Source organism: Oncorhynchus masou, chromosome 15, assembly GCF_036934945.1.
Source record: "Oncorhynchus masou masou isolate Uvic2021 chromosome 15, UVic_Omas_1.1, whole genome shotgun sequence".
Taxonomy (NCBI): Eukaryota; Metazoa; Chordata; class Actinopteri; order Salmoniformes; family Salmonidae; genus Oncorhynchus; species Oncorhynchus masou.
In genome coordinates, this window is record NC_088226.1 from 30,163,895 (window position 1) to 30,186,663 (window position 22,769).

Here is a 22,769-nt window from a genome sequence, read left to right on the forward strand (position 1 = left end):
GTATAATAAATAAATGTTCCCGTTATTGTCATGTACTTTAGCCCAGGCCTCTTAATAGCTGTCAGCATAATCTTTTTGATATGTTTGAATGTCTAATGGACGGTTTCCTGTCTGGCCCCTTCACCAAACATGAAGACTGTTGCAATGAATAGCTTTGGAACCAAAATGGCTGTGCATCGAGCCTCTGGGAATTACGTCATTGAGTGTAATAGGACGATTATGGATGGTTATTTTTGCCGAATTGTGAAGTATGTTAAGGGGGCTCTGAGGAACACCTTATGCTCCACAAATGTGTTGCTTTTATAGATAGAAAGATGAAATCATACATTGCATGACAGCTAGGCCAAAACCATATTTTTCTTACGTGAGTCAAACTTTCCCCACACACTGAGTCTGTGTTGAACCCATTTGGTTGTGATTTGGGAAAGGAGGTTGGGTAAACTATGTTCCTCCTTTGCTCTTCATCCAGACTTCACGTAAACTACAGGTCCAGCTGACAGATGGGGAGGGGAGAGGTACACTGAACTGCCAAGGGGGAGAGGGGAGGAGGAGATGGAGTGAGGAGGCAAAGGAGAGAGATGGAGGGAAAGAGAAACAGATGTGCCGAGAGAGATAGAAGGAAAGAGATGGGGTGAAGGAGAGAGAGCAGACTCTGTCTGTCCACACCGAAACCACCAGACTGTCTGCTTTTTGTGCCATGTGCCTTTTCGGCTCCAAATCGGGCCTTTACTGCTACATTTATGCCATGTGTGATTAGTTTACGTCACACACACACACACACAATGACTTTGTGCTCTGGAGAATCCATTAAAAGTTTGAGCAAGGTTTTATTCGATACTGCTGAAAAAATACTGGTGAAGCTGCAGTTAAAGACCTCCATTGAGGTGTGAATAATGTTGACCAAGTGATTGAACTGACCAAATCATGATCACATTTCTCCCTGTCCTGTCCAGACCCAAGGCAGGCTCTGTCCTGTACAGTAACTAAATACTGTATGCTTGTTGTGCTTGGATCACACCCCCCCCCCCCCCCCCCCCCATTTCTCTCTTTTTCTGTCAGTCCGGTTGTTCCCGTGAGAGTAGGGTGACCGTGTGTCTGTCCTGTCCTGAGACAGAAAACGGAACACTGCATCACTGTACTGGCCTTCATTAAGCTACACTTCTCTCACTCTGTGTGACTGCGCTGGCTGGGATCACAGAGTCAGACATAGGGGATAGCTAATTATTAACGCCCACTGGTAACAAAGAAAAACAGCTCATCACTGCTTGATAATGATGATACAGTCTTCGAAGAATGAGCTGATGATTAACTGACTAGAGACAGTAGACAAGTCCCAAAAACAATGTTCTCTGATTTTTTTTTTCTGAAACCAACCTTACCAACCCCTTTTGGCTGTTGTCTGGAAAAGCCAAGTCTAGATGCTATTGCTGGAGGTCTAGTCTGTCCTGGCCATCTGGTTTCCCTTAAGCGCAGGAGCAGTATTCTATCCATATTGCAGGTGTGCTTTAAAGTATGTGGCCTAGGCTCTGTTGACAGTGAGAAACAACCGGACCAAGCTCTATCACATGTGCAGTGTTTATGCCGACAGTCTACACCCGTGTGGTGTGGGTGCTCACACACGGTGCTTTTATACACGTACAAAAGGACGTCATTGTAAAACAAGAACTTGTTCTCAACTGACTTGCCTAGTTAAATCAAATGAATACAAGTAGCCTATGCGCGGGTGATCCATTTCCAGCCTAACTTATTATCTGGACCTTGTCTCCTTCCCCAGAGCAGTGGTGTGAAAAGAGGTGATGTGGAACTAGTGAAGTGAGCTGAGCTCAAAGTGTTCCGAATCAGCTGCTGTTCACCTGATTGAATAGGCCTGATAGAAGTGTCTGTAGTGGTACTGTGTACATACTAGTGCAGTCATTCTTATCACAGTACTGTAAGCCTCAAGATAACCCTCTCGCCCCCTTTTCTCTGTCCTCCACTGTGTTTTGTTGTTTCTAGCCTTAATAACAACCCTCCCTCCTATCGCCCTCCTCTCTGTCTCTCCCTCCACAGTGATGTCCCAACACCATCACCAGCAGCAACTGCAACATGCCCAGCAGCAGCAGCCCCAACAGGCCCAAGCCTTAGGCTCACCTGGCTCACTCCCCCAGCAGCAGAGCTCCCAGGCTGGGATGATGAGCCTGTCCAGTCCCCTGGGCGTGGGGGTCAGTTCCCAGCACCAGCAGAAGATGAGGCTGCAGCGCATCCAGCTGGAGAGGGAGAGGATCCAGAGACGACAGGAGGAGCTCATGAGACAGGTGAGGCAATCTAGACCTCAACAATAACCCCCAGCTGCTAAAGTATGAGCCCGTATGAGTCCTCAAAGCTCTAATCATGAGAGAAAGGCCATGGTTAAGTAGATGTGGCCTAGTACAGTATAAGCAACAGCCCCCTATTTCTAGTAAGCCATATAACACACAAATGTATTACATCCCGCCTTCCCTCATCCTCCCAGTCTGGTCTGCCCCTACGGCCTTGGTCTCAAAGACAGAGAGACTGCTCTGTTCTCAGTCTTCCTCTTCAAGTCTCACTCTTTTGTTTATTGCTCACAATATCGCTAATCACTCATTATCTCCTCTTTTCCTCATAAAGACACTTCGACCCAATTTATTCAAGCTAAACACACATTAGCATGGACACATACACATACACCCTGGCCACAAGCCAACACATCACGTCTTCGGGAGTTTCCCCGAAGACTCTCAGAAAGACAGGAAATTGACCGCTTACCTCGACAGTAGTTTCTTTTGAGCGCATGCTTTGGGCCTTTTTATGGCGTGTGGCAGGGGGGGGTTGGGGGTTAAACATTAGCATCACCTGGTGGCTGAAAAGGGTTAGCTACTCTCTGTTTTAAGCCATCTGCTCCCACACTTGCACGAAGGCAGGGTAGTGTTTAAGAGCCGTGTTTACATTGAGAGTGAAAGAGCGAGAGCACACTGAACTCTTAAGGTGTCCATATGCTTCCTAGCAGAAACAATTGAGAGGAGTTCAACAACATTTTGTGAAGTTTTGGACAGATTTTCGTCTTTTCGGGCACACCAAAAAATTGTATTGAGGTAAGCGGAAGTCGGTAGCCAATTGTCAGGGATTGGTCAACAGTAGGGATTCTTCAATAAAATCCTTGTTGTCATTCAACGAGAGACGACTCCTTATCATGCACATTTTTTCATTGAGAAATACTGCACCTAAAATTACGACTAAAATCTCCTTTCTTGACTATTTTGAGGAAATGCATACTGCCTACGGCATCTCAAAATGCACAAACAGTACTATTGTTTCAGAAGCCAAAGGTCTTTTTAAGGGAGTATGCGAGCACGCTTGTTCGGCGCTAGCCGAACCGAAGCATGCTGAAGCCTTTAGTGTGTCAGAGATGTGCACACCAGTCTGTTTACAAAATGGCTGCCTTCAACATCCAGCCAGTGACCTCATCCAGGAAGTGTTTATCTTACCCAGAACTCTTTGGCACACATTTGGCCCACCCTGAGCACTGAGCAGCACTGAATGGCCTGGGGTTGGCCAAGGGTTGGGAGAGGGGAGATGTGTGTGGTGTGTCAGTAAGGCCCATCCTTAGCAGTAGCGTCTCTATTTTCCATTGTCGTCCCCTAGACTTTGCTTTGGTCTGCAAATAGATCCATATAGACTGGTGTATTCCTCCTCTAACCGTTCTGTTCACTACCATACAGTGTGGTGTTCAGTCCATCCAGCTCCAATGTTACACTCACACCTATCGACTGTTATAAAGCCGTATTCAGCAGCCTGGAAAGCCCCTTGCCTTTAGATATACAGCCATTTTGTTACACGCACAGCCCATCAGATGAATGGGGAAGCCATTCAAAGTGAATTGGAATGGCAAGCTGGTGTTTCTCCGGTGACAGGCACTACTAACTCCCAGTGCACAGAGGCATGGAGGCTGGCACTATTCCAACCCCAGAAACCGTGTCAGGGCAGCGGGACAGGCAAAGGTTAGCCCCCTCTCTCTCCCTTCCTCCACGTCCCACCAGTGTAGGTCTGTCTTTGACACTCATACCGTGCTTGTGCCTAACTGTGTGTGTTTGGGTAGGGTTATCTGTACATCAGAAAGCACACACCTATTACTTAACCAGTGGCCCACTTTCTTTAAGACTGTTAAGTGTGTGTGTTTTCACATCAGATAATTGCTGTGAAGTTCACACACTCACTAATATATTATGCTATTCTGATGCCTGTGGCCTGGAAAAACACTACTTGGTTAATTGTTCTGTAATAGTTGTAAGAAGCAGATTCTGTCCCTGTTCTGGAGTCAGCAAATGTTTCTCCTCATTGTGCTGTAGCACATGTTCTTGAACAATAATGAACATAGTTTCAGTAATCTTGAATCTCTCCTCCCCCTCTCCTTCTCTTCTCCTCCCCCTTCCCCTGCTGCCTATTGCTTCCCCTAGGAGGTGGCGCTGTGTAGACAGCTGCCCATGGACTCGGAGAGCATGGCACCAGTGCCCACCCCCGGTGGCAACCCTGCCCAGCCCATGACACAGGGCAACATGCCCACCAATGGATCCGACCCCTTCCTCAACAGGCAAGTGCACTCCTGACTCCCATATATTACCTATCCCTCCTCTTTTGCTTCTGTTTTGTCTCAGTCCACCCCCCCCTTCCTTGCCCTCTCTCCTCTCCCTTCTTTCTCAACACCCCCTGTCCCTCTTATCCCCTGGCTATTCTCTTCTCCTCTCCGCCTGTCTTCTGCTTTCAGCTTTCAAACTGTAGTGTGTGATCCAGTTTGTGGACAGAAGGGATCAGTGTATTGATGTGTGTGTCACGTATGTGATCCACAGTGGTCACTTCCAGCACTCACGGGAGCAGAGCACAGACAGTGGCCTGGGGCTGGGCTGTTACAGCATCCCCACCACCCCAGAGGACTTCCTTAATAACATGGAGGAGATGGACACAGGTAGGACTCTCTCTCGCCCTCTCTCTCACCTTTATTCTCTCGCCTTCTCTCCCACGTGGCTTTATTGACATGGAAAGTGTTACCACATACATTGCCAAAGCAAACATTTTCTCTCTCTCTCTCTCTGATTATATTTGACCATCTCTCTCACTCTCTCTCACCCCCTCGACTGACCTTCATCTCCCCCTCCAGGTGAGAGCATGGCCCAGGCGGGCAATATGAACGTGCCCCAGCACAGCCGCTTCCCAGACTTCTTGGACTCGCTGCCAGGCACTAACGTGGACCTGGGAACCTTGGAGGGAGCAGACCTCATCCCCATCCTCAACGATGTGGAGTCAGTCCTCAACAAGAGCGAGCCCTTCCTCACTTGGCTGTAAACACACACACACTTCTATACACATATATTCACAGCCATACAAACAGGATGAAAGACTCACTCCACATATCTAAAGACTACCTTTTGCTACTTTTTCAAATCAGCATTATCTCTTCTTCCCACTTCTCCATGTGTACAGTAATATTATGCTCTGTCTGTCGAACCTCTGTCTGCCAGACCACATATCGTCAATCTGAGTTCAGTTTTGGATCAAAGATCGAGTATTAATCAAAGCCTTGAGAGAACAAAAGCAAATCAAAACATGACACGTATTAAAGTATACTTCACTATTGAAGTTACTGTATGGTAAACTAACAACGTTAGTACTTTTGGTTTTGTATGTTCTATAAGACTTCCTCCGATAACCCACTCTGGTTTTGGAATCACAATTGATTAAAGCAATTCCACAGCTTTCCTTTCTTTCTTGGGGTGACTTTCTATGTGGAACAAGTACTTGGTGAAAATCAATACATTTGGCTTCCAATGGTATTGCTTTGACGTGACTGTCAAAATGTATGCAGGGAGTCTTTTTCACCACTAGGTGGAGCTATTGCTTAATGTACTGCAGTTATGAAATGGATCTTTACTGGCTACAAGGTTGTCCAGTCTGTAGGTTCTTTGTATAAAGTGGACCTCGTTTGGCAACAGCACTGTAAACCTTCTTCTATATCACCAACAGTATCCTAACTGTCAGTTTGGCTTTGTTACTGTTGCTTCTGTTCACAAAGACAACCATCTTGGATTCACTTATATATCAGCGTTAGCGGCCATGAGAGCAAAGTGTGTTATACCAAATAATGTTTCCTGTGGTTCGCTACAATGTCACTACAAAAGCTTTAACTTTTAAATTGAATTGTTTGATTTTTTTTTTTTTTAACTTTTTTTTTTGTCATTTTATTAATTGTACTCAAGCTGATTCCAATATAGTTATTATAACACTAAAAGCTCATGCCTCGGTTATGCGATGACGTGCATACATAGAATTGTGTTTTATACCATGTACTTTTTATATCATGCTACAAGTATTATTTTTTCTTTTACTGTAAAATAGCCCAGATGGGTTCTTTGCATTTGGTGCCATTGTAGGACCTATAATATAAAGTTAGCATTTTTAGTATTTATCATGAGCTATGTCTCTTACATTTTGATTTTTTTTTTGTTTTGTTTTTTTGTTAATGCAATTGAGATTTCAAAGCACTGCAAATCAGCAAGGGATTCAAAGATATCTGATCATGAAGTGAATGTTGAAGTTAGATGATCACCAGAAGCTCCCACTAGACGTTTTGGTTCAATGTGCGTTGAGGCTTGATAATCCTTCATAAGCAAACTCTGTCTTTGGTCCTCAGTATAGGGCCTGTTTGAAAACCCAAAGGACAACTTTTCTAATATCTGTTCTGCGGGGAAATATGCAACAATAGTATTTTATATGGCCTTTAATGCGTTTTTAAAGGATTTTTACTGGATTGTCAGATTGGATTGACATGGGGTTGGCATTATGATTTTGTTTTGACATGCCAGCCCCTCAGCACAATCTGCTCTAATCTTTTTTTCTACATTTGCCTCAGTTTTTGTATTTGCATGTTGAATGACATATTTGTTATTCTTAGCGTTAGGTTTTCTATAGCCTGACCTTATATTGTGACTATACTGAGTCTGGTTACTGTGTAGAACGTTAGGACTGACAAGGCGAGAAAGTGATGGATTCTGGGAAGGGGCAATGAATCGAAGGGAGGAGGGTTGAATTTAGGGAGGGAGGGGCGGGCGTTCAATGTACGCCAAAACCCGCTGCTTTTCAACACAGCGGCCAATATCGCGCTCATGACGTCCTAACGTCAAGGTGAAGAGGGGGTGAGAGGGGCACACAGTTACCACGTCTCATTGGAGAGGTGTGGATTGGGGGAAATGGTGTGGATTAGTGCCAATGATTGGAGGCCTCTCTATGACCCAAGCATGGCCTAAGAAGGCTCGCTCTGACAGGGCTAGCAACATGCTAACTTATGCCCAGGCCTAGCTGATGAAAACCGCTCCAGTGAGAGGTGATGAGGTCCTTTGAGAATCAGACAAGGGGATTGGATGAGGCTTAACACTGTCCAATCGCACAGCTTCCTCTCCTGGTGTGCATCAGGGAGGTTTCCTGTCTGTTTTCTGTTGAATGGCCTGCTGTTCAAGCTCTAATAACACAAGCCAGAGGGGCACTGAGGGGGGGACACTGGGCAGGGATGTTTGTGCGTTGTTACTGGACACAATTCAAGGGTGCACCAGTTTCGGGGAACAAAGTTCAAGGTTGCACCAGTACGAAGGGCACAAGTTAAAAGTTCAAGAAAATGGATAATCGCATTTATATCAGATTGTCTTTTTTTAAGTCTATACTTGGGGTTAACAAGACCTTATAAAGAGCTGGATCCTTTTGAGACCATAGATAGGCATGAGAGTTTGAGGAAATAGTTTGGTGTGGAGCACGTTTGACTACAGCTGTGCATAGTGAGTGGCATGACATGGATTGGAAAGGATAACTCTGTAGCAATATATAGCGCAGTGGCTAGGCTACAGTTGCATGGTTGGATGAGACGTGGGTATGTTGTCAGTAGGTACAGTGTTCTTGGAATGCTCATTGGTTGTGGAAATCACACACCAACAAAATGGCAGTAATACTGTATCCTGGCAGTGTGGAGGCAATTTTACATAATGTAACCTGGGCAAGGAGTCTTTGATCATTTTAAAGTTGTGTAACATGTAAAAAATGAATAAAATGGTGTCAGAACCGTGGATCTTTTTTTGTTGATGTCATTTAATACAGAAGTTCACTTTTGATCACTAATAACACAACCCACATTGCGATTTTCATAAATTAACTTGCTGACAAACAAATATGCACAAAAGTAAAAAAAATATATATATTAAATAACATATTATTTATTTGGGGATATTCCATATCCCCAAATGTACAGTTTTTGCTTGACTCGTAATTACGTTATAATTACTTTATATTTGCTTCCATCATAATGTTTTGTCAGCCATCTTTGCTGAAGAAAGTCACCAGCGATGGGTGGCTCTTGTCATAATCGTCATTGGAACCACTCGATATGATTGGTCATATAAAAACCTTGGGACCCAAATGCATAATGCGTGCTCTTAACTCCCCCTTGCGGCAGTCTGGAGCAATGAAGCCGTGACCTCTAAGTTCTGCGGTGTAAGATTGCAACTTTTAAAGGAGGAACCACTGTAGGTAACATTGGCTAACGTCTCATATTTAATGGGCTGCTGTACTGTAGGCTTACAGAGGCCCATTATCAGCAACCATCACTCCTGTGTTCCAATGGCACGTTGTGTTAGCTAATCCAAGTTTATAATTTTAAAAGGCTAATTGATCATTAGAAAACCCTTTTGCAATTATGTAAGCACAGCTGAAAACTGGTGTTCTGGTAAAGAAGCAAGAAAACCGGCCTTCTTTAGACTAGCTTACTATCTTGAGCAACAGCATTTGTGGGTTCGATTACAGGCTCAAATGGCCAGAAACAAAGCACTTTCTTCTGAAACTCGTCAGTCTATAGTTGTTCTGAGAAATGAAGGCTATTCCTTGAGAGAAATTGCCAAGAAACTGTACAAAGCTGTATACTACTGTATAGCTGTATACTCCCTTCACAGAACAGCGCAAACTGGCTCTAAACAGAATAGAAAGAGTGGGAGTCCAAGTACATTATTGTCTAGTTTGAGAAACAGACGCCTCACAAGTTCTCAACTGGCAGCTTCATTAAATAGTTCCCCCAAAACAGCAGGCCTTCATGGTAAAATTTCTGCAAAGAAACCACTACTAAAGGACCCCAATAAGAAAAAGAGACTTGCTTGGGCCAAGAAACACGAGCGATGGATATTAGACCGGTGGAAATCTGGCCTTTGGTCTGATGAGTTCAAATGTGAAGGAGGAGGTGTGATGGTGCTTTGTTGGTGACACTGTCAGTGATTTATTTAGAATTCAAGGCACACTTAACCAGCATGGCTACCACAGCATTCTGCAGCGATACATCACCCCATTTGGTTTGCGCTTAGTGGGACTATCATTTGTTTTTCAACAGGACAATGACCCAACACACCCCCAGGCTGTGTACAGGCTATTTGACCGAGAAGGAGAGTTATAGAGTGCTGCATCAAATGACCTGGCCTCCACAATCACCCAACCTTAACCCAACTGAGATGGCTTGGGATGAGTTGGACCGCAGAATGAAGGAAAAGCAGCCAACAAGTGCTCAGCGTATGTGGGAACTCCTTCAAGACTGTTGGAAAAGCATTCCAGGTGAAGATGGTTGAGAGACTGCCAAGACTATGCAAATGGGGGCTACTTTGAAGATTCTCAAATATAACATCTTTGGTTACATGATTCCATATGGGTTATTCAATAGTTTTGATGTGTTCAAAATTATTCTACAATGTAGAAAATATAAAATATTATTTGAGTGAGTGAGTGTATACATAAACAGACACACCTATACAGTTGAAGTCGGAAGTGTATGTACACTTAGGTTGGAGTCATTAAAACTCATTATTCAACCGCTCCACAAATTTCTTGTTAACGAACTATAGTTTTGGCAAGTCGGTTAGGACATCTACTTTGTGCATGACACAAGTAATTTTTCCAACAATCGTTTACAGACCGATTATTTCACTTATAATTCACTGTATCACAATTCCAGTGGGTAAGAAGTTTACATACACTAAGTTGACTGTACCTTTAAACCTCTTGGAAAATTCCAGAACATTATGTAAGGTCTTTAGAAGTTTCTGATAGGCTAATTAACATAATTTGAGTCAATTGGAGGTGTACCTGTGGACGTATTTCAAGGCCTACCTTCAAAGTCAGTGCCTCTTTGCTTGACATCATGGGGAAATCAGCCAAGACATCAGGAAAAAAAGTATATACCTCCACAAGTCTGGTTCATCCTTGGGAGCAATTTCCAAACGCCTGAAGTTACCACGTTCATCTGTACAAACAATAGTACGCAAGTATAAACACCATGGGACCACGCAGCCGTCATACCGCTCAGGAGGGAGACGCGTTCCGTCTCCTTGAGATGAACGTACTTTGGTGCGAAAATGCAAATTGATCCCAGAACAACAGCAAAGGACCTTGTGAAGAACCTGGAGGAAATGGGTACAAAAGTATCTATCTCCACAGTAAAACGAGTCCTATATCGACATAACCTGAAAGGCCGCTCAGCAAGGAAGAAGCCACTGCTCCAAAACCGCCATAAAAAATTCCAGACTATGGTTTGCAACTGCACATGGGAACAAAAATCATACTTTTTGAAGAAATGTCCTCTGGTCTGCGGAAAAAAAAAATATAACTGTTTGGCCATAATGACCTACGTTATGTTTGCAGGAAAAAGGGGGAGGCTTGCAAGCCGAAGATGACCATCCCAACTGTGAAGTGGGGGGTGGCAGCATATGTTATGGAGGTGGTTTGCTGCAGGAGGGACTGGTGCACTTCACAAAATAGATGGTGTCATGAGGCAGGAAAATTATCTGGATATATTGAGGTAACATCTCAAGACATTAGTCAGGAAGTTAAAGCTTGGTCGCAAATGGGTCTTCCAAATGGACAATGACCCCAAGCATACTTCCAAAGTTGTGGCAAAATGGCTTAAGGACAACAAAGTCCAGGTAGAAAGCCCGTGTGATCAAGGAGGCCTATACAAACCTGACTCAGTTACACCAGCTCTGTCAGGAGGAATGGGACAAAATTCACCCAACCTATTGTGGGAAGCTTGTGGAAGTCTACCCAAAACATTTGACCCAAGTTAAACAATTTAAAGGCAAATAAACCAAATTCTGAGGGTATGTAAACTTCTGTCCCACTGGGAATGTGATGAAAGAACAAAAAGCTGAAATAAATCATTCTCTCTACTATTATTTTGACATTTCACATTCTTGAAATAAGGTGATGATCTTAACTGACCTAAAACAGGGAATTTTTTAATGTCATGAATTGCGAAAAACTGAGTTTAAATATATTTTGCCAATGTGTATGTGAACTGCCGACTTCAACAGTATATACACACACAAAATATCCACTTCCATCATATTACCGCGCCACACACCCTAGCCAACTAGGTCTATCCAAATATATGGCTTTGCATCTACCATTCGAACATGTTTAATGCAAATCGGGTCTGGGTTGGAGATACCTACATTGTTGTGTGTTTGTATAATATAGTGGAATCAACATCCTCATAATGTCATGGATAACCCAACATGACAAAGACTCCTCAGTAACCCCATGCCGTGACACAGCGGCGTGAAGCTAGCCATGTCCCTCCATTAAGATGTAGCCAGAATAAAGTTATAAGATGACTTTTTAAATGTATTTTATTGAACCTTTATTGAATTAGGCAAGTCGGTTAAGAACAAATTCTTAACTTAACCCACAGGCCTACTAAAATAAGGCCAGGTGTGGTCCACTCACTCTGTCAATCTTTTATGAAGTTTTTTTTCTTCGTGTTTTTAAATAGCTAAAATGATTTTCAATTAAATAAGATACATATTTGATAGATTTAATTGATGCCAAGTGTTCTATTGGACATGTCTTTTACAGTACATAATATGAAATTATAATATAACTTGTAAAAAGTGCTATCATGTTTTAAACATATTGAATAATACATTTGATTACGTTAAAAGTATTATCTTCATGTAAATAAATCTAATATTTTCTATATAGTAAAAGGCCATCAAGTTAGGTAGGAAATTGTTGAAAAAAAAAAATATATATTAAAAATATATATATTTAACTAAATTAAATACACCTCATAGAAAGCCAGTTATAACAAGTCTTCTGAGAGGCTCAAACATCCTTAGACTGCACCATCAGTACTCTGAAACACAAACACAGGACAAAACTTTTAAATCAACTCTTACTCAAATACAAACATATTTATACAGTGTATTAGTGTGACAATCATGGATGAGCTAATTGTTGCTAAGCTCACTGGAGTTCATGGTCAGACAACACATGGCCCGAGAGGTCAGTGACACAGGTGGGTGAAAATGTCAATAGGGGGCTAGCCTTATTGAGCGTTAGATGTGGGCAGGTCCAGTCCAGCTCTGGGCTTTAGAATACAATTATTTAATAGGTATGTTCCATTAGAGCAAAAGTATTTGTGACCCCAATTTGGCATATGGGCTAGATGTTTATTTAAGATTGTGGTGTTTCAAGACGAGGATTGGTCCTCCTACCCCACAGCGGCCACAGCAGTCTCCACAGATGGCACCGATGAGTCCGTTGATGACCTGGATGGCACAGAGTACAGCCTGCAGCAGGCCCATCACCAGCAGCATGGAAAACAAGGTCAGGTGCCAGGTCACAATGCCCTCAGGTGCTGTACAGTCCTTCCACAGGGTGTGGTTATTCAGGTAGTCACTGGTGAAAATGGTGAAGTTCAGCAAAAAGTAAAATACATTGCAGTGTGCTGAATCTTATCTGAGTGACACGGGTACAGTGAGGGGAAAAACTATTTGATCCCCTGCTGATTTTGTACGTTTGCCCCCTGACAAAGAAATTATCTGTCTATAATTTTAATGGTAGGTTTATTTGAACAGTGAGACAGAATAACAACAAAAAAATCCAGAAAAGTGTATGTCCAAATTTTTTAAAATTCATTTGCATTTTAATGAGGGAATTAGCATAGCGCCACAGTCAAATAATATTACTAGAAAATATTAATATTCATGAAATCACAAGTGCAATATTGCAAAACACAGCTTAGTTTTTTGTTAATCCACCTGTCATCTCAGATTTTGAAATTATGCTTTACAGCGAAAGCAATACAAGCATTTGTGTAAGTTTAGTGATCGCTCGACAAAACAATAAGTACACTTAGCATCAGGTAACTTTGTCACGAAAAGCAATCAAATTAATCGTTTACCTTTGATGATCTTCTGATGTTTTCACTCACGAGACTCCCAGTTAGACAACAAATATTCCTTTTGTTCCATAAAGATATTTTTTATATCCAAATACCTCCGTTAGTTTGGTGCGTTATGCCCAGGAATCCACTGGAAAGAGCGGTCACAACAACGCAGACAAAAATTCCAAATTATATCCATAATGTCCACAGAAACATGTCAAATGTTTTTTTTAATAATCAATCCTCAGGGTGTTTTTCAAATATCTATTCGATAATATATCAACCGGGACAGTTGGCTTTTCACTAGGACCGGGAGTAACAATGCCCACCTTTCTCTTTTGCACACAACTCACTCTGAGAGCCCCCACCTATCCACTCACGCAATGTGGTCGTTCACACTCCTTCTTCAAAATAAAAGCCTGAAACTACGTCTAAAGGCTGTTGACCCCTTAGGGAAGCCATAGAAAAAGGAATCTGGTTGATATCCCTTTAAATGGGCAATAGGGATGCATAAGAACAGAGAGGTTTCAAAAACAGGGGCACTTCCTGATTGGGTTTTCCTCAGGTTTTAGCCTGCAATATCAGTTCAGTTTAACTCACAGACAAAATGTTGACAGTTTTGGAAACTTTAGAGTGTTTTATATCATCTGTCATTTATATGCATATTCTAGCATCTGGTCCTGAGAAATAGGCTGTTTACTTTGGGAACATTATTTTTCCAAACATAAAAATAGTGCCCCCTAGCTTCAAGAGGTTAACAACAATGTGTTTGAGTGGTAAAACCGTTCTTAGGCGTCAACAAAGGGGTTGGTCCATAACTCTGTTGTACCATTGGTATAGAGGCACATTGGTCCATTATGAATGGCAACAGCAGACACAATGATGGAGTAGCCAGCCCCCAGAACCCCCACCGCAGCAAAGATGATCGAGGTGAACATCTGAGGAAAATAAAGATCACAGGTCGAGGTTCAATTCAATCAATCTGGGTATTGAACCCAGACCATCCAAGTGACTCAAATAGACTTCGTTAGCCCCTCCTACTAGTGTTCAGGGTCCGTGTCCATACAGCGTCTGAGATTGATTGAATTGATTATATGGACAGGTCTGAGCTGCTGATCCTAGGTCAGGATGGACTTTAGGTCTTACTTACTCTGTGACAATTATTTCCTTGAACCAACCAATGCAACAATGGACAATCAATCAATTGATCCTTTTGCCCCAAAATCTGTTGAAAGCAATGGCACCGCCCTAAACAATGCTGCAGTATGGTACCAGTATGAGATCAAATAATATTATTGGTCGGGTGGTAAGAGAGCGCTGCCGGTTTCTAAACCTATTGCGGCTATATGGGATTTGGCTTGGGTTTTGGATGAGCTGTTTGATGCCCCATTTGAATCGGTGGAGTCTGTGGATCTGAATATCCTCTCCTACAAGACCGCTCTACTCGTGGCTTTGGCCTCAGCTACAGGTGGTGGAGATCTCCACCCGTTATCTGTTCACCCCTCCTGTATAATGTGCTCCTTTGGCAACTCTAAAGTCACGTTGTGACCTTCGCCTCCAAGGTCATGACTATGTCCTACAGGTCTCTAGCTTTTGAGCTTTTTCCCTCTGTTCTCTTCTAAAGAGCAGAGCGGTACATGCCCTGTGTCCGGTAAGAGCATTACGCACACTATAAGCATTAAGCATACTTGAGCGGACCAGTTTGTGTGACACATTTTTTAATTGTTTTTCTAATCCGGCTCGTGGTAGAGCGCTTTCTTAACAGTGTCTCTCCCAGTGGATTGTGGAAGCTGTTTCTCCAGCATATGATAGCGAAAGGGGGACAGCGAACTGTGTACTTGCCCAATCCACCAGGGGTCTGGCGGCATCTAGCCAAAGGTCGACAGATGGCGATATTGAGTCATAATTTTACACTCCAAAGTGAATGTATGCAGCCGACTGTACACTCCTATCCACCGTGCACAGGTTCATACATAAAACATTCTCCACTCAGGCTGCAAAGGAGTCAATTTCCTCCTTAAATCAATTTAATAGCGAGAAGGTGGGAAAATATCCATACTTTCTTTGTGAAAAACAATTTTCCACCACCATACTTGAGTGCCTAATGCTAGTCCCGGATGTTGCTTCTCGCATTCAGCCAATCAGGTTGCAGCAGTCTTTTTTTTTCACCGCTGGTCTGATAGTTTCAAAATAAAAGTTGTGCTTACTGAACAAGCAGTTCTTGGCATGAACTTGTTTAGAAAACCTTTCACAACTTTTAATAAGAAAAGTGTACCATTTATGAAGTGAAATTATGTTAATGTCGGGTTGAAACTCTGTGTGGTTTGCCGTCGCCCTTTTCATTTGGTGTCCGCTGGGGTCTGCTTAGGGTGTGATTTTCTATCCCCATAGCTGTTTTGTACTGAGTTGACCTACTGAAAGGGAATGTACAGTTATGACTATAGCTACTGTTCCATGAAGGAGGGAAATGAAGTACAAGAACACAATTGAAAGAATGAATCCTCTGATTTATCACCTTTGGAAGACCGGGCTTACGGTGAGGCACGGGGTTGATTGGCCTTGTCAGGCATGATCTAATGCTCTTCAGTAGAGGGCGGTAGTGTGCAAACTCCCCAATGCCTTCTTCAGGGAACCGTAGTTATAGTCATAACTGTACACTTCTCTTATCTGCTGGCCACCAGTATAAGGAGGGCTTTGTCTATAGGAGTCTTGTGAATTGCCAGTGTACTGCTTTGGATGCCCCATGCTTTAACTAAATAAATATGTTATTAAGTTGCATGTTTTTTTTTCTCCATGTAACGTCACTCACCGCACACAATCATTAGGATCAGACCACAACAATATACGCACAAGCATTCGGATACACAACTATTGATTAAGATCTGGACAGAAAGACATACAACTATTTAGATAAGACCAGGAAGACTGCTCTCCATTTTGTAAATGCTCACTATAGCACAGACAATCATATTGGCTTGTATCCGAATAGTAGGGAGGCTACGGTGTCTGTCATCGGCAACAGGAAGGACAACGGCAGGTTGGCTTAAAGAAGCAAAAACGGCGTGGCACTGTCTTTTGAACACTGGGAACATTTCATCACATTCTAATAATGCTGGAATAACACAAGCATGTTGCTCAAACCCACCTCAGTCTTTCATTTTGATCGTTTCAAATTGTACCTCATACTATTATGCAGTTATAATACATTATAAATGATTTACATCTGACCCACTCCCAGCCTCTCAACCAAAATCCACAGTCTAGTTCGCAGTAGGAAACAAAGCTTTTCAAAAGGACCGTTCATCTCACTAAAGCTGTCTTGTAGGCAGAGACGGGCTCCTAAACACACCGCATAGGCTATAGCCACAACTGTATATGTCTGCCTGACTGCTCAACTGTTTTCTGAAAGGCTCAAGACAATATTGGTACATTTCTATGTTTCTCCACATGTTGAATAGAGATATTCAAGTAAAACCATTGAAATTAGAAATGTGTACATTAGAGTTATTAGAAGTTATTAAAAGCCCCATGCTCTTTTCCATACCTTCCATAACAGCTGACTTACCAGAACCCCAGATCCCATGATGCCCCCAAAGTACCACACCTCTTTAGTGATATGGTCATTGTCGTCAGCGACCAGCCCCCCAGGGAAGAAGAGCAGGATGTTACTGAGCACACACAAGATGGCCAGGGGGATAAAGGTGATGCCCAGGGACTGGGCAAAGCTACCTGAGCACATGGTTCACCTTATCTGCCAAAACAGTCACACAGGGCCAAAAGGGGTTCTCTAAAGTCCAAAGGGCTCCCACACAAACTCGTTTATGACGTATAGGCTCCAAGGTAAATGTACACTGAGTGTACAAAACATTAGGAACACCTTGCCAATATTGATTTGTACCCCCCTTTGCCCTCAGAACATCCTTAATTCGTCGGGACATGGACTCTACAAGGTGTCGAAAGCATTCCACAGGGATGCTGGTCCATATTGACATCAAGTTCGCTGGATGTCCTACATACGGGTAACTGTTGAGCATGAAAAAGCCAGCCGCTTTGCAGTTCTTGACGCACTCAAACCGGTGTGCCTGGCACCTACTACAATACCCCATTCAAATATTTTGTCTTGGTCATTCCCCCTCTGAATGGCACACACACCATCCATGTCTCAATTGTCTCAAGGATAAAAATCCTTCTTTAAACTGTCTCCTCCCCTTCATCAACACTGATTGAAGTGAATTTAACAGGTGACATCAATAAGGGATCATAGCTTTCACCTGGATTCACTTGGTCAGATTATGTCATGGAAAGAGCAGTTGTTCCTAATGTTTTGTGCACTCAGTGTAGAATATAACACAACCAGACAATCGATATAGGGCCAATACCCCATATACTCCATTAGGCTGACAGTGTGTTCAATAACCCCCCCCCCCCCTAGCTCTCTGATTGCCTTCGGAAAGTATTCAGACCCCTAGAGTTTTTCCACATTTTGTTACTTTACAGCCTTATTTTAAAATGGATTAAATAAAAAATACTCAGCAATCTACACACACTACCCCCATAATTGTCACGTTCTGACCTTAGTTCCTTCGTTTTGTGTTTGTTTTAGTATGGTCAGGGCGTGAGTTGGGGTGGGCAGTCTATGTTCTTTTTTCTATGATTTGGGATTTCTGTGTTTGGCCTGGTATGGTTCTCAATCAGAGGCAGCTGTCAGTCGTTGCCCCTGATTGAGAACCGTACTAAGGTAGCCTGTTTTCACCATTGAGTTGTGGGTGAGTGTTTGTATTCTGCACCAGACAGAACTGTTTTGGTTTTGTTCGTTCACTTTGTTGTTTTTAATTTCAGTGTTCAGGTTGTTTCATTAAATATTAACATCATGAACACATACCGCGCTTCGATTTGGTCCTCACCTTCTTCAACCAACAACGGCCATTACAATAACGACAAAGTGAAAACAGGTTTTTAGAAATGTTTACAAATGCATTACAAATAAAAACTGAAATACTTCATTTACATAGAGTTGAAGTCAGAAGTTTACATACACTTAGTCCTTAAAACTCGTTTTTCAACCACTCCACAAATTTCTTGTTAGCAAACTATAGTTTTGGCAAGTCAGTTAGGACATCTACTTTGTGCATGACACAAGTCACAAGTAAACAATTGTTTACAGACTGATTATTTCACTGTATCACAATTCCAGTGGGTCAAAAGTTTACATACACTAAGTTGACTGTGCCTTCAAATAGCTTGGAAAATTCCTGAAAATAATGTCATGGCTGAAAAAGCTTCTGATAGGCCAATTGACATAATTTGAGTCACTTGGAGGTGTACCTGTGGATGTACAGTGGGGAGAACAAGTATTTGATGCACTGCAGATTTGGCAGGTTTTCCTACTTACAAAGCATTTAGAGGTCTGTAATTTTTATCATAGGTACACTTCAACTGTGAGAGACGGAATCTAAAACAAAAATCCAGAAAATCACATTGTATGATTTTTAAGTAATTCATTTGCATTTTATTGCATGACATAAGTATTTGATCCCCTACCAACCAGTAAGAATTCCGGCACTGTATTTCAAGGCCTACCGTCAAACTCAGTGCCTCTTTGCTTGACATCATGGGAAAATCAGAAGAAATCAGCCAAGACCTCAGAAAAAAATTATAGACCTCCACAAGTCTGTTTCATCCTTGGGAGCAATATCCAAACGTCTGAAGGTACCACGTTCATCTGTACAAACAATAGTACGCAAGTATAAACACCATGGGACAACGCAGCCGTCATACCGCTCAGGAAGATTAACATTCTTTGGTGCGAAAAGTGCTAATCAATCTCGGAAAAACAGCAAAGGATCTTGTGAAGATGCTGGAGGAAACAGGTACAAAGTATCTATATCTACAGTAAAATGAGTCCTATATCGACATAACCTGAAAGGCCGCTCAGCAAGGAAGAAGCCACTGCTCCAAAACCGCCATAAAAAAGCCAGACCACGGTTTGCAACTGCACATGAGGATAAATATCATACTTTTTGGAGAATTGGTCTGATGAAACAAAAATAGAACTGGTTGGCCATCATTATGTTTGGAGGAAAAAGGGGGAGGCTTGCAAGACGTAGAACATCATCCCAACCGTGAAGCACGGGGGTGGCAACATCATGTTGTGTGGGTGCTTTGCTGCAGGAGGGACTGGTGCACTTCACAAAATAGATGGCGTCATGAGGTATGAAAATGAGGTGGATATATTGATGCAGCATCTCAAGACATCAGTCAGGAAGTTAAAGCTTAGTCGGAAATGGGTCTTCCAAATGGGCAAAGACCCCAAACAAACTTCCAAAGTTGTGGCAAAATGGCTTAAGGACAATAATTGGATTGGCCATCACAAAGCCCTGGCCTCAGTCCTATAGAACATTTGTGGGCAGAACTGAAAAAGCGTGTGTGAGCAAGGAGGCCTACAAACCTGACTCAGTAACACCAGCTCTGTCAGGAGGAATGAGCTAAAATTCACCCAACATATTGTGGGAAGCCTGTCGAAGGCTTCCTGAAACATTTGACCCAAGTTAAACAATTTAAAGGCAACACTACCAAATACTAATTGAGTCCATGTAAACTTCTGGCCCACTGGGAATGTGATGAAAGAAATAAAAGATGAAATAAATAATTATCTTGTCACGTTCTGACCTTTATTTCCTTTGATTTGTCATTATTTAGTATGGTCAGGGCGTGAGTTGGGGTGGGCAGTCTGTTTGTTTTTCTATGATTTGGGTATTTCTATGTTTCGGCCTAGTATGGTTCTCAATCAGAGGCAGGTGTCATTAGTTGTCTCTGATTGAGAATCATACTTAGGTAGCCTGGGTTTCACTGTGTGTTTGTGGGTGATTGTTCCTGTCTCTGTGTTTGCACCAGATAGGGCTGTTTTGGTTTTTTCACATTTCTTGTTTTGTTAGTTTATTCATGTATAGTGAAGCTGGCTCTACGCATCTGGTCCCCAGTGCGTCTCCTTGGGCCGGCTTACATGGCAACAGCCTTGCGCACGGTGTCCCCAGTTCGCCTGCACCTCGCCGCACTGGCAGGGCGACCGGGAGCATTCAAACGTGTAAGGTTGGGCAGGCTCGGTGCTCAAGAGCTCCAGTGAGCCTGCACCGTCCGGTCTATCCGGTACCACCTCCACGCACCAGCCCTCCGGTGGCAGCCCCCCGCACCAGGCTGTCTCATCCCTACAGGTGCTCCCGCCTGTCCAGTGCTGCCGGAGCCTTCCTCCAGCGCTGCTGGAGTCTCCTGCCTCTCCGGCGCTGCTAGAGCCTTCCTCCTCTCCAGCGCTGCCAGAGTCTCCCGCCTGTTCGGCGCTGCCAGAGCTCCCGCCCCTCAGTCCAGAGGCGCTAGAGCCCCTCATTCCAGAGGAGCCAGAGCTACTCAGTCCAGCGCTGCCAGAGCCTTCCTCTTCAGCGTTGCCGGAGCTTCCCATCTGCCCAGCGCCATCAGAGTCGACAGTCTGCCCAGCGCTGCCTGAGCCACCCGTCTGCCCAGTGCCGCCAGTCTGCAAGGAGCCGCCAGTCTGCAAGGAGCCGCCAGTGCCGCAAGTCTGCAAGGAGCCGCCAGTGCCGCCAGTCAGCCAGGGGCCGCCAGTGCCGCCAGTAGGCCAGGGGCCGCCAGTCAGCCAGGGGCCGCCAGTGCCGCCAGTCAGCCAGGAGGCGCCAGAGCCCCTCAGCCCAGAGGCGCCAGAGCCCCAGAGCCCCTGTCCCTCTGTCCCGAGCTTCCGCCCCTCTGTCCCGAGCTTCCGCCCCTCTGTCCCGAGCTTCCGCCCCTCTGTCCCGAGCTTCCGCCCCTCTGTCCAGAGCTTCCGCCCCTCTGTCCAGAGCTTCCGCCCCTCTGTCCAGAGCTTCCGCCCCTCTGTCCAGAGCTTCCGCCCCTCTGTCCCGAGCTACCCCTCTGTCCCGAGCTACCCCTCTGTCCCGAGCTACCCCTCTGTCCCGAGCTGCCCCTCTGTCCCGAGCTGCCCCTCTGGCCCGAGCTGCCCCTCTGGCCCGAGCTGCCCCTCTGGCCCGAGCTACCCCTCTGTCCCGAGCTGCCCCTCAGTCCAGTGGGGTCATTTAGTAGGGTCACCGTGGTTAGGAGGCCACGGAAGCGGACAAGAAGGCGGACTAAGACGTTGGTGAAGTGGGGTCCGCGTCCTGCGCCAGAGCCGCCACCGTGGACAGACGCCCACCCAGACCCTCCCCTATAGGTCAAGGTTTTGCGGCCGGAGTCCGCACCGGGGGGGGGGGGGTACTGCCACGTTCTGACCTTTATTTCCTTTGATTTGTCATTATTTAGTATGGTCAGGGCGTGAGTTGGGGTGGGCAGTTTATGTTTGTTTTTCTATGATTTGGGTATTTCTATGTTTCGGCCTAGTATGGTTCTCAATCAGAGGCAGGTGTCATTAGTTGCCTCTGAGTGAGAATCATACTTAGGTAGCCTGGGTTTCACTATGTGTTTGTGGGTGATTGTTCCTGACTCTGTGTTTGCACCAGATAGGGCTGTTTTGGTTTTTTCACATTTCTTGTTTTGTTAGTTTATTCATGTACAGTGCCTTTATAAATTAAACATGAATAACCACCACGCTGCGTTTTGGTCCGCCTCTCCTTCAGGTAAAGTAAACCGTTACATATCTCTACTATTATTCTGACATTTCACATTCTTAAAATAACGTGGTGATCCTAACTGACCTAAGACAGGGAATTTGTACTGGGATTAAATGTCAGGACTGTGAAAACCTGAGTTTAAATGTTTTTTGGCTACGGTGTATGTACACTTCCGACTTCACTGTCAGTATTCAGATCCTTTGCTATGAGACTCGAAGTTGAGCTCAGGTGCATGCTGTTTCCACTGATCATCCTTGAGATGTTTATACAACTTGATTGGAGTCCAGTTGTGGTAAATTCAATTGATTGTACATTATTTGGAAAGGCTACACCTGTCTATATAAGGTCCCACAGTTGACAGTGCATGTCAGAGCAAAAACCAAGCCATGAGGTCGAAGAAATTGTCCGTAGAGCTCCGAGACAGGATTTTGTCGAAGCACAGATCTGAGGAAATGTACCAAAAAATGTCTGCAGCATTGAAGGTCCTCAGCAACACATTGGCCTCCATCATTCTTAAATGGAAGAAGTTTTTTAAACCACCAAGACTCTTCCTAGAGCTGGAAGCCTGGCAAAACTGAGCAATCGGGGGAGAAGTGCCTTGGTAAGGGAGGTGACCAGGAACCCAATGGTCACTCTGGCAGAGCACCAGAGTTCCTCTGTAGAGATGGGAGAACCTTCCAGAAGGACAACCATTTCTGCAGCACTCCACCAATCAGGCCTTTATGGTAGAGTAGGCAGACGGAAGCCACTCTTCAGTAAAAGGCAGCCCGCTTGGAGTTTGCCAAAGGTAAATAACGACTCTCAGACTATGATAAACAAGATTCTCTGGTCTGATGAAACCAAGATTGAACTCTTTGGCCTGAATGCCAAGAGTTACGTCTGGAGGAAACCTTGCACCATCCCAACGGTGAAGCATGGTGGTGGCA

The 22,769-nt window shown here is 44.1% G+C and overlaps 2 protein-coding genes across 4 annotated transcripts in view; one reads left to right on the forward strand and one right to left on the reverse strand.

Moving 5' to 3' along the window:
* LOC135556134 (WW domain-containing transcription regulator protein 1-like) overlaps positions 1-8,102 on the forward strand; it is a 70,903-nt gene extending 62,801 nt beyond the window's left edge. For 2 of the 3 annotated variants that reach the window (XM_064989066.1, XM_064989068.1), the window contains 4 exons: positions 2,050-2,294; positions 4,455-4,588; positions 4,845-4,960; positions 5,153-8,102. In XM_064989066.1, coding sequence (XP_064845138.1) covers positions 2,050-2,294; positions 4,455-4,588; positions 4,845-4,960; positions 5,153-5,337 — 680 coding nt within the window. In that variant the 3' untranslated portion in view covers positions 5,338-8,102. The remainder of the gene's footprint in view (positions 1-2,049; positions 2,295-4,454; positions 4,589-4,844; positions 4,961-5,152) is intronic. The other variant, XM_064989067.1, reaches the window with a different exon arrangement.
* A 4,079-nt stretch (positions 8,103-12,181) lies between these two features.
* LOC135555186 (transmembrane 4 L6 family member 4-like) lies at positions 12,182-16,973 on the reverse strand. The gene is made up of 4 exons (XM_064987529.1): positions 16,800-16,973; positions 14,081-14,172; positions 12,564-12,747; positions 12,182-12,202 (listed from the first exon to the last, which is right to left on the reverse strand). Exons 1-4 carry the CDS (start codon positions 16,971-16,973, stop codon positions 12,182-12,184), a joined length of 471 nt encoding a protein of 156 aa, XP_064843601.1.
* Between the last annotated feature and the right edge of the window lie 5,796 nt (positions 16,974-22,769).